The sequence below is a fragment of the Podarcis erhardii genome, assembly GCF_964252035.2.
Source record: "Podarcis erhardii genome assembly, chromosome: 1".
Taxonomy (NCBI): Eukaryota; Metazoa; Chordata; class Lepidosauria; order Squamata; family Lacertidae; genus Podarcis; species Podarcis erhardii.
The window spans coordinates 135,565,943-135,578,376 of record NC_138497.1 but is presented as its reverse complement, the minus strand read 5'-3'; the positions used below and the strand labels follow the sequence as shown (position 1 = coordinate 135,578,376).

The window sequence follows — 12,434 nt, the reverse complement described above, 5'->3', positions numbered from 1 at the left end:
CATAAGTGGGAAATTGTTTCAAAGACAAATCTTGTGTTTGCTTCTCAGTTTTGCTAACTTGTGTAACACAGAATATTTTTTTTACACACAAAAAGAAAATTATTTTAACACACATAAAGTTCCAGCAGATCTTGAACTTCAGTATTTAAAAAGAAAAATCTGAAATGTTCAGTCTCAGAGCTGAACTTAAAACAGCAGTGTTGAAATGTACAGTTTAAATACATATCAGCTTAAATATAATTAAGGAGCATGAAAGGTATTCTGGCGTACCCTACCTCCAATAAGATGTTTCTTAAAATTCGTAATGGATTTTCCTTCTCTTTTGCATTTTCAATATCTTTCAAATCCTTATCTTCATCATTCATGTTGCTTTCCTCCTCCAAGAGATCAAAAATAACTTCAAAAAAGAAAAAAGAACTAGAAAGACAGAGCTGTGCATTCTGTTATGCCAAAGGAAGGCTAGCATTTTTAAAAAGTCTATCTGCCTTCCACTGATTATCATGTAGTACTCAACTGTCATTATTTCATGCTTTTTATTAAATGTATTATTAATGTATATCAATACCAATTCTCACTATTGAACCTTCATGTAAAATTGTGCTCTACAATGCAACATATATGTGATTCCTGGCCTCAGAGATGAAGTTTCGGTCCTGAAATCATGTAAAATCTGATACAGAGAACTCAGAACCTTTAAATACTAGAAATCATTTATACTTATCTAAATAATTACATAAGATGCTTTAGGAGGGAAGTAAATAATCAAATCTAAACTTATATGATCTCGTCTCTTTATATAGAGTAACTGAGAAAATAACAAAGGGGAAACTCATCTATACACTGCGACAGGAACTGCATTTAACAGTCTTAGGCATGAAGATACAATGGGATAACTCCCATATATGTGGTCATCAGCTCCTTGGAGGAATGATGATTTACTCCAGTATGTGTTCATATAAAAATGCCTTAATTCTTTATTTGCAAAGTATACACATATAGAAATCAACTTACTAGCACCTGCCAGTTTCCTAGTTCATCAATATCTCTGATGTAAACATGATAATGTCCTCCATAACAGCCACCTTTGTGTATTATAACAGAAAAGAGCTCATACATGTATTTGAAATCATCCACTTCAGTCTTAAAAAAAAAGACAACAATAATCAAAAGCTATTTCCACAACTGAGGTAAAAACAATCAAAGACAGAGCAAGAAAAACAGAATGCATTGAACTGGAAATATCAAAGTACAGGCCATTACATGGATATTCCAATACAGCTGAGTGTTTTGGGGCACTTGAACATTTATAATATAAATAGCCACCATCAGGAACTCTTTTCATCCATTCCTCCATGGTGTGGACAACCTACTTACTCCAGGTTAGACTCCTGCACGGTTGTGCACAGTCACTGTCTTTTTGCCTAACATATCTCAGACAGGGATGCGGGTGGCACTGTGAGTTAAACCACAGAGCCTAGGGCTTGCCGATCAAAAGGTCGGCGGTTTGAATCCCCGCGACGGGGTGAGCTCCTGCTCCTCCGTCCCTGCTCCTGCCCACCTAGCAGTTCATAAGCACGAAGTGCAAGTAGATAAATAGGTACCACTCTGGTGGGAAGGTAAAAGGCTTTTCCGTGCGCTGCTCTGGTTCGCCAGAAGCGGCTTAGTCATGCTGGCCACATGACGTCAGCTCCCTCGGCCAATAAAGCGAGATGAGCGCTGCAACCCCAGAGTCGTCCGCAACTGGACCTAATGGTCAGGGGTCCCTTTACCTTTACCTCAGACAGTTGTGGTAGGGATTAAATACAGAGAACCACGTATGACACCCTGAGCTCCTTAAAGAAAAGAGTGGGGTGTAAGTGCAATAAATAAATGTTTGACCAAGCAGCCCTAAGGGATACAATAGTAAGATATTTACCTCTTCTAACCTTTACAGTAAGAAACTGGACATAGAATAAAGTGAAGATTGTACCAGTAAACAAGAGCACAGCTTCTGCAATTATCTCCAAATCACCCAGCATAAAACATTAATGATTCAAAGTGATGAAAATTTAGACACATAAAAATAGTTCAACCTGCTCACAAAAAGGCTTGAGGTTTATCCGGATTGGAAATGCATAGCTGCTTATTTCCTTGTATCGTTCACACTTCTCGAAATTGAAGTTAAATCTCAAGAGGGAGATTGTGAGAAACGGAGGCAACTTGCGTAGTTTAGCAGACTGTAAAATAAGTAAAACGTTTTTAGGAAAGTGATCATATTTTGGTGACCAAAGCTATGTTTTACTATTTTTTATTTTATTTTATTCCCATTTTAATGCATTTTTTATTTGTATCTTATTGCTACTAGTACAATTGGGTGGAAAGGTGGAATGTAAATTTTACAAATATAATGATAGTCCATGAATAAGACAAAATACACAGGGGGGATCCAAAGAGAAGACAGCTTAGCCTAATTTTGCAAGGTAAAATTATACAAGCAAATATATATAAATTAAAACATACAGATTTTATTCATAATCATTAAAAGTACTTAACAAGAGAATATATTTTAAACATTCTGGAAAAGTTAAAATCATCTCATATTTTCACACTCTAGTAATCCATATTCGACAATAAGAACTGAAAGCAGGTCTGCACCAAGTCCCTACATTTGCAGGAGGATCATAGTTCTGCAATATATTTATTTCATGAAGCTCCTTTAAATTTCAAGGGAAGTAGGACTTTCAGAAATGCAATAGAATACTTGCCCTTCCCACGATCTATGTCAGCCTTCCCCAACCTGAAGCCCTCCAAAACATATCCAGGGCACCATTTTGAAGAGGGGTGACTTGAGCATCTTGGAAGAATTACCATAGCTCTGCACATGATTACAAAACATTTCACTGGCCATTTCTCCCAATTACAACAAGAGTAAGTTTCCATCATCTAGAGTGCAACCATCCAAGCACATGACACAATGAATAGATTTTACATTTAAATGAATTTTGCGCAGAAGATAATTAGCCTTATTTTAGGATGTTATATACTCAACATCTGAGTAAACAATACTTGTAAAATACTACCTTTGTGGCTTCAACTAATTTATTGCATGCTCCACATCGATACAAGTTATCTTTCTCAAAATGTTCTTCTTCCACATACATATTCCACAAGGCTTCCTCCAAGCCAGATACATCTTTGACAGCAACTGTTAGGTCCAAGAAATCCTCCTACGAACCGAGCAGAGAGGAAAGCCCTCCTTTAAAAATGTATTTTAAAGACATTATGGACTTATTTGTATAGCTCATAAGAAAACTACAACCTGAGTCCACCAATGCCAGGAAACAATGGTTAACAGGTTCAGAACAAGTCAAGCTAACTTCAAACCTTGATTTACTATCCTGGCCTGTTCTGAATATGGCAACCAGTTTCCTGGTGTCGATAAAATGGGAAACTACTATTAAATGGAAATTTTCCTGTTTTTCTGCTTGCTAGGGCTGTGTGGGGTGAAAGACTTGTTCATACCTTGGCTTATTGTAAGGTTATTTTGGCTCAAAAGCTGTGTCAATTATGCATAGCAAAAGTTAAAAATATACAATTGCGATTTGCATTGCAATCCCAAAGATCTTTGAAATTTTGGGCAAAGGTTGAGAACTGGACTAGTTTCTAAGATTACATTTGTACCATAACGTTTATTTTAAAAACATTACTAATTCTAATAATCACATTGAGTTCTGAACAATAGATAGCTGTATTGAGAAATTTTAACTTGACTAAAATTTGACCTGCACATTTCTAACAGGAGTGCATTGCTAAATGTGAAGCTGCAGAGGACTCCCGGTTAAAAATTTGTCACTGTAAACACAAGAGAGCGCACAGAATACTGTTCTGAAACTTGCCCATGGAATTACCTGTCTCTCACTGACATTCTTGCACTCTTTACAGACAATGTGATTAACAACAGTCCCATGGTATAGCTGGTTTATTAGATTATGACCAGAGGTCCCAACAAGGGAGGTTTCTAAAGCACTGAATAGAATCCGATTTAACTCCTGCACATCATGTTGTCTCATTTCCTGCAAGATAAGAGATTATTTTTAAAAAAGAATTGACATTGCTTGAAAAGAGTTTTCCTCTTCATTTCAATTAAGATCCAATTATGCAAATTAACCTAATTTACAACGTCCCTAAAGCTCTTGCCACAGCAGTGCTCAACAGATGTCATGTTAACCCAGCAGTGTCTTTTTTGTGGTTGCTTATCTGTCATTTTAGTTTGTTCTTCTGGTGTCAGGGACACCCACTAAATTGGAATCTTTGTGGTCTTTCCAACTGATAGCTATATAACATGAACTCCCATTATGGGATGTCCTCATATCTACTAGAGGAGGGACAGCCAATGTGGTGACTTGCAGGTGTTGCTGGACTACAATTCCCACTGGCTTTTGGCCATTAGCCTTGCTGGTTGGGGCTGATGAGAGGTGAAATCTAGTAACATTTGGAGAACATCACATTAGCCATTCCTATGCTTAGAGTATGGTCTGCAATGGAACTGTGGCCTAAAGCACAATTCCCATTTTAACTGTCTGAGCACCTTTCATGCGTTCCAAAGGCGAGATGAAGCTATATTGAAAGCAACATATGAAAGCATTTTAAAAGCGCAAACATGTCATGAACTACCACTAATTGTTGGGAAATTATACAATTTTAATATTTTGCCTTTCATTTCCTATTACAAAAACATACCCGAAACAAAAGAATCTTCAAAAATAATTATGCCCTTAACTTGTATGCCTACCAATTAAAATTAATAAACTACAGTGGTGCCCCGCAAGACGAACGCCTCGCAAGACGGAAAACCCGCTAGACGAAAGGGTTTTCTGTTTCGAGGCGCTTCGCAAAACGAATTTCCCTATGGGCTTGCTTCGCAAGACGAAAATGTCTTGCGAGTTCCTGCGGGGTTTGTCCCCTTCCCCCCCCCTTTTCCTAAGCCCTGAGCCGCTTATCAGCTGATCCGCTAAAAGTCGCTAATAGCGCTAATCCGCTAAGCTGTCAATGGGCTTCGCAAGACGAAAAAAACGCTATACGAAGAGCCTCACGGAACGGATTAATTTCGTCTTGCGAGGCACCACTGTACCAATGAAATTAAAGTTTGAAGACCTATGAAATATTAACCAGGAAGGAGGGAGGAACCACCTCAAAGGGTTGGATCCTTCCCAGTATCTTGCCACCCCGAGCCTCTCCTGAGGGTCAGGAGACTATAATGAACGGGGTGGATTTATAGGGGTGTGGGTTGAGAAGCAGAGCTGTGGACCATCCCTACCGTAGGCTAATATATGGCTGACAATATAGTCAGCCAGGCTAGTAAAATACTTCGGAGGGATTTCATGCAAATGTTAAAGGTTTTAAAAATTGTCAACATTATTAATAAATTATTTGGCAAATGTAGTGATACCATATAAATATTCATATTCCCTTCCTTTATGAAGGAAACTGATATTTACCTTCAGTGAAGCTCTGAACAAAAGTAGTTTGACAAAATATACCGTTTTTATTTCCATTTTTTCTGGAAGGAAAAGGAAACACGGGGAAAACCACCTTCAGGGCGAGTGATGCTATCAATGAATACTATATTGTACCTCATTACTATTCCATCCAAAGCTGTCAGTGAGGTCTGTTGTAGATGCAGCATGTTGATCTAGGAGCAGAAGTTGTGCAAACAACCGTTGGAGCTGTAATGGGATTATTCGAACCTAAACAGAAATGATCATAAACTTTAAGAAGCTGACTTTCCATTAACCTTCAAGGAACATATTTATTAAATTAAAAAAATTACATACAGTGGTACCTCTGGTTATGAACTTAATTCATTCCGGAGGTCCGTTCTTAACCTGAGGTGCCATTTTGGCTAATGGGGCCTCCCGCTGCTGCCAGTGCGCGATTTTTGTTCTCATCCTGAAGCAAAGTTCTTAACCTGAGGTACAACTTCTGGGTTAGCGGAGTCTGTAACCCGAAGTGTTTGTAACCCAAGGTACCACTGTACTGCCTTTCATTAAATACCAAGTCAGTATACAAAAACACAATTCAATCCAAACAATTCAATGTACAATAAAAAAGTCTAATAAAAACAAAACATCACATTTACAGTAGCTAGAAATCTTCCAGCTGTAATCAAAGATGAGGCAAAAATTGAGTAAATGGATATATTTTAAGCAGCCCATTAGAAGCTCACCACAGTAGATACCTGCGCTATTTCAGTGGAAAGCTCACTCCACAGCCTGGAAGCCACAACAAAGAATGCCCTCCTCCAAGTTGCTTCAAGATGAACCTCTGCAGGCTACGGTATAACTAACTGTGCTCCCTCAAGAAATATTAGGGCATGATTCAACCAGATTTCTAACTTACACTGATTTCAGTGGGAAAGAATTAAGTACAGTTCAGTTCTTCCATTTATATCAATTAGGCTGAAGTCTGCTTAGCTTTGGCTGGATCATGCATTTAGCAAACTACTACATCTGTTTAGTTGAATATTATATAGTAGGGTGAGAAACCTGTAGTCCTCCAGATGTTAGGATTACAACTTCCATCAGTCTGGCCAGTGATCAGGTATGACGGGAGTTGAAGCCTAACATATGGAGCGCCACAGATTCCCCATCTCTATTCAATAGCCATATGAAAACTTTTAGCCCCAAAGTGTTTTTTAAATGTTTTCATTTCAATGAAGAAAAGGTTTGGCTAATCAGTAAAGAACTTGTTATAACCTGTAACAAACATAACCAAACAAATATAAATGAGGTATCCAATTACAAGTCATTACTACAGAATTGTAGAGTTGGAAGGGACCCCAAGAGTCATCTAGTCCACCCCCTGCAATGCAGGAATCTCAACCAAAGCACCCATGACAGACAGCCATCCAACCAACCTCTGCTTTAAAAGGAAGGAGAGTCCTCATGAGGGACTCTGTTCCACTGTTGATCAGCTATTACCACCAGAAAGTTCTTCCTAATGTAACTTCCTTTCTTGTAACTTGAAGCCTTGGTTTGAGTCCTACCCTCCAGAGCAGGAGAAAACAAACTTGCTCTCTCTTCCATGTGAAACACCTATATAAAAATAATTTTGCTTAAACCCAATTTCACCTAACTACTTTTCTTAAGAATATATCAAGGGACAGTCCAGGCTTTCCCCTGTGCATGGTAATAATGCCTCACAGCTTTTAAGTGCACAGAGCTAAGACAGATTTGATATTATTTATATTGATTAGTCACTCCAACTACAGAGAATGCACTTGGTCAGAGAATCTTTTTAGACACTGAACTGCTCACTGTTTAACATGCTCAGATATCTAAAGTAGGTGTTCATGTAGTGATGTTAGTGTAGAAATTCTTCATGTGCAAATAACTAAAGGTTTGTGTAATGAGTGTTTGCACAACAGGACCTGCGTGTATTCTGAAAGCACTGCACCAGAACCTATGCAGGAAAATCCCTGCTTTGCAGATTAAATGAGCACATGAAGTAATGCGTGCATCCCCAGTTTTGCATTATAAATACATTATCCGTCATCTTCATAAATATTTTATTTATTGATTGCGTTTATACCCCATTTTTCCTCCAAAGAGATCAAGGTGGCATACAGACTTCTCCCCATTTTATCCTCATGATGATCCTGTGATGTAGTTTAGGCTGCGAATGAGTGGCCCAAGCTAACATAGTGAACGTCATAAACCTTTGAGCTGATTGAAGTATAGAATTGAATACCTTTGATTCAGGCTTACTGTTGTCTTCCAAAGAACCAAGTTCTTCAGGGCCTATAGAAAACAGTGCTTCTACAACAAAAATGAAAAATACCAATATGAGAACAAATCTCCTACCAACACCACAATTATAAAGAAGTGTGCAAATAGAAATCAGACTTCATTTTGCTCCTTTGCCCTCCAAATGGGTTTGTATCACAATTTCCATAGGCACCAGCTAGCATGACCATTTTGCTTTTGTCCATTCCCCATGGGACAAAAGGTTTATTTATTCTGAGGAAGTTGTCAGTGTTGGTCCTTGCACAATTTGGCTTTTCAAAAAAATAGTGAGCTTGCAGAGTTTAATGTCTGTTCAAAGAAAGCAGACAAAAAGGACCATTTTAATACAGTGGGAAGCAAGCGAGCCCTGCCCATTCATCCACAGAAAGATGAGATGATCTAATAAGGAAAAGCTAAGTCTGAGGCACACAGGCATGAAACAGAAATATTATTCGGATTCAGGATCAGGCACTGTGGTGATGACCAACTTACAATAACAGGCAAAACCTCAAATCAATTCTGAATAAAATAAGTCTATGCTACAGCTCTGGATCAACAATTAGCCATCTAGCCTAATATTTGATGCTGGAAAAATATCAACAGTCTTACCCAAATACAGTGGTACCTCGGGTTAAGTACTTACATAATTCATTCCGGAGGGCCATTCTTAACCTGAAACTGTTCTTAACCTGAAGCACCACTCTAGCTAATGGGGCCTCCTGCTGCTGACCGATTTCTGTTCTTATCCTGAAGCAAAGTTCTTAACCTGAAGCACTATTTCTGGGTTAGCGGAGTCTGTAACCTGAAGCGTATGTAACCCAAGGAACTACTGTATACTTTTTCAGAGTATACATTTGTTAACTTTCATTATGCCACACAAGCCTGTTTTGTTACTTTCAACCTTTGTATCTTTCATTGTGAATTTTACTCAATCCTTAGATACTCTGGTCTATAATCCAATACAACATTTAGAAATACATTTAGGAAGTTTTTTATTCATTCATTCCTAGGTTATATAGTAAGAAAAGTAAGGTAAACTACTTTGTGTGAAATAACACAAAATACGGCATTCAGAAAAAGCTATTTTAAAATGTAAAAATACTGTACAGTACCTCTAAATTCTGGTGTGAATAGTAGAGTCTGAAGAAGTGAATTAAGGTAACAGGTTCCACCCTGATTTTTTATTCCACTTAAATTGGTGCTTTCTCTAGGAACAAGCAGCTCAGCATCTTTGTGTTTTGATTTTTGCTTCCCACATTGATTGTTTGACAAAAAGGAGAAGTCTTCATCAAATAAATTTCCAAACATTGTGAAATTATAACACAGACCTTTAAAGAAGAAGATAAAATAATCTTTTACTACAGAACTTTCTATTTTCATCAATTATGTTACACTGGTGTTATCTGAAAAAATATCCATATTTTAAAGTACAATTAAAACCATGAGAAAGATGCTTAGATAATATTTGTCCTTTGAAAATAGCCAACGATAGCACTGAATGAATGTCTTTGTTGAGGTTGAGGTTGAGGTTGTTGAGGTTTGCTAATGACTGGAGGAAATTATTGCCATTTACATGGCTGGAAGTCTTCAGACTCCTATCCTTCTGACATGACTCCATTCACAACATGGGGGGGGGGGGATAAATTACAATTATGCATAGATTTCAAAGATATAAGTATGGAATGAAAATCAAGAAACAGTGGACAGAATGACTGGTCAAGGAAAGTGGTTAGTCCAGTTTACACAACATATCTCTTGTTACATATGATGGGCCCACCCCATATGGAAATAAATGTATTGGTATTTTTACTAAGCAGTAACTTATCAAGGCATATATGGAAATACCTGGTAAACTGATGATCTGTAATATCTTGACATATGGCAAGAGGAAGTTTACTGCTCCACTAACCAACCTATTTTTACTTAAAGTGCAGATTTATCCAAATCCATTTATTTTATTTACTTATTTCATGTACTTTTCAGGCAGACCTCAAAAAGTGATTACAATGATAAGCATTGCTTTAAAAGGTTATAACAGAAATGGCAGGGTGGGATTAACTTGTTTAGAAAAAGCTGTTACTGCATCTTTTTCATTCCCCCTCAGGACATGGTGGCTATTTAGATTTGCCCCCTCGGTGGCAGTTGTGGGGAGGAGAGAGGAACCACTATGGGAGCTGGCTATGGTTCCTCCAGCATATATATTGTCAGGACATTACATATGCCATTTAGGACTACCTCGGGTTACAGACGCTTCAGGTTGCGCGTTTTCGAGTTGCACACCGTGCCGAACCCAGAAGTACCAAAACGGGTTACTTCTGGGTTTCGGTGCGCACACATGTGCAGATGTGCTAAATCATGCTTTGCGCATGCGCAGAAACACTGAATCATGACTCGCGAGTGCACAGACGCGGCACGGCGGGTTGTGAACACTGTGGGTTGCGAACATGCCTCCCGCCTGGATCACGTTCGCAACCCGAGCGTCCACTGTACCTGGAAAGACCTTTATACCCACACTGTGAAGCAACTCATAGAATCATAGAGTTGGAAGAGACCACAAGGGCCATTGAGTCCAACCCCCTGCCAAGCAGGAAACACCATCAGAGCACTCCTGACATATGGTTGTCAAGCCTCTGCTTAAAGACCTCCAAAGAAGGAGACTCCACCACACTCCTTGGCAGCAAATTCCACTGTCAAACAGCTCTTACTGTCAGGAAGTTCTTCCTAATGTTTAGGTGGAATCTTCTTTCTTGTAGTTTGGATCCATTGCTCCGTGTCCGCTTCTCTGGAGCAGCAGAAAACAACCTTTCTCCTTCCTCTATGTGACATCCTTTTATATATTTGAACATGGCTATCATATCACCCCTTAACCTCCTCTTCTCCAGGCTAAACATGCCCAGCTCCCTTAGCCGTTCCTCATAAGGCATCGTTTCCAGGCCTTGGACCATTTTGGTTGCCCTCCTCTGGACACGTTCCAGTTTGTCCGTGTCCTTCTTGAACTGTGGTGCCCAGAACTGGACACAGTACTCCAGGTGAGGTCTGACCAGAGCAGAATACAGTGGCACTATTACTCAAGCAGCTCCAAGTGGGAGAAGACATGTTTTGGAGATTTCCGTGGGAGAAGACATGTTTTGGAGATTTCCGTGGGAGAAGACATGTTTTGGAGCTTTCCATCAGGAAACAGAAGCAGGGGGGAGGCAGCATAGGTGGAAGGGAAGGAAAAGCCAGGGCAGCACCTGCCTGTGAAAACACTCCAGGCCCCACATCGGGACCCGCCTAACGCCCAGCCCAGCTGCCCTCTGCGGCCTGGAGGTGGGTTACTCACACGCGCAACATGCGCGAGTCAGTTTTGGCCCCCGTGCAAGTATCAGGCCCCAAAACACTGGGGAAGAAAGCTGCCTCTGACCCCCTCGCCCCTGGCGCCCCTGCCCTGCTGGGCTGTCCCCATCCCGCCCTGCGCGAAACCGAGGCGCCTCCTCTCCCCGGGCAAGGCAAGAGGCGACGCCAGGGCCCCGATTCCCGGCTGCCTGTGGGAGCGAGCTAGTCCCGTTGGCAAAGGGGCCGGGAGGAGGAGGAGGAGGAGGAGGAGGACCCGGCCGGGACTCTTCTGCTCCCGGACGCGTTTCCTCTCCGTGCGAATGCTCGGTCACGTGAAAAGCGACAAGCAAACAAGACACCGCCCGAAGAAGTGGGGCCCAGGCCCCCGGCGCAAGCACCTCACTGAGGACTAGGCCCGTGGCGAGGCCTGCAAGGCCAGCCTCCCAAAGGCCGAAAGGCACTGCTCCCCCCGGCCCACCCCCCGCCCGCAGCCCAGGGGCGCTTGAGGGGGGGGGCGGCAGCCGCGCACCTCAGCAGCAGCAGCGGCGGCGGCAGCGCCACCGGCCCAGCCCGGCCGCCTCCCTCTCGCGGCGCCTTGAGCCGACGGCGCCTTGAGGAAGAAGCCCGAAAGCCGCCGCAAGGCCGCTGGGCTTCCTCTAACCTGCAGCAGAGGTTGCTGGGAACTGTAGTCTCCACCGGGCTTCTAGCCCGAGCGCCGCCGAGCCGGCCGCAATGGCTTGTGGGAGTTGTAGTTCTTTCAAGTGCTTAGCCGGTTCACGTACTGGAATTCTATCTGGTTCAGTATTTTAACTTTTGTGTGTTTCAAAGTATGGCTGTGATTTTTTCTCGATTTCCTTGCTTTGCTTTTTTGCAAGCCGCTCTGAGGGTTTTATTTTTACAATCAAGCGGTGTATACATTTCTAGAAGCAAAAAAATTAGTAAGTGGCACGAAGCTAGTTCAGGTTTCTGGTGGGGTAAGGATGCTTTCTTCCCTCCTCCCCCCCCCCCCAAGTTTCGCTCCTTATTTTTCTTTTCTCCAGCTATTCCAGGTATAGCTAAACATGGTGTGTGTTTGTGTGTAGAGGTGCAAATAAAGTGGGGGGGCGGGGAGAGCAAATTTGTAATGGATGTATGGTGTTCACTTGACAAAGGATGTTATATTGATACTAGCTGTCTCTGATATATTTTACTTTTATTGCTGAACAATTTTGGTTACTGCATTGGTTATCAAGACTTGCATGTTATTGGTTTGCAAAAATTAGTGGATCTAAAAATTAGAGAAACAGCTGGAACAGACTATCAAAAACAGAACAGAAAAACAAAACAAATATCTAGGTATTTAAAATAAGTACATTT

The 12,434-nt window shown here is 41.0% G+C and overlaps 1 protein-coding gene across 6 annotated transcripts in view; it reads right to left on the bottom strand.

Moving 5' to 3' along the window:
* USP40 (ubiquitin specific peptidase 40) overlaps positions 1-11,669 on the bottom strand; it is a 43,209-nt gene extending 31,540 nt beyond the window's left edge. For 2 of the 6 annotated variants that reach the window (XM_081858022.1, XM_081858024.1), the window contains exons 1-9: positions 11,608-11,628; positions 8,876-9,091; positions 7,729-7,796; positions 5,613-5,726; positions 3,888-4,052; positions 3,060-3,206; positions 2,073-2,216; positions 1,012-1,140; positions 276-380 (exon numbers count right to left, since the gene is read on the bottom strand). In XM_081858022.1, coding sequence (XP_081714148.1) covers positions 276-380; positions 1,012-1,140; positions 2,073-2,216; positions 3,060-3,206; positions 3,888-4,052; positions 5,613-5,726; positions 7,729-7,796; positions 8,876-9,071 — 1,068 coding nt within the window. In that variant the 5' untranslated portion in view covers positions 9,072-9,091; positions 11,608-11,628. Of the gene's footprint in view, positions 1-275; positions 381-1,011; positions 1,141-2,072; positions 2,217-3,059; positions 3,207-3,887; positions 4,053-5,612; positions 5,727-7,728; positions 7,797-8,875; positions 9,092-11,607 lie in introns of all 6 variants that reach the window. The other 4 variants (XM_081858023.1, XM_081858027.1, XM_081858026.1 and 1 more) reach the window with 3 other exon arrangements.
* Positions 11,670-12,434: the final 765 nt, after the last annotated feature.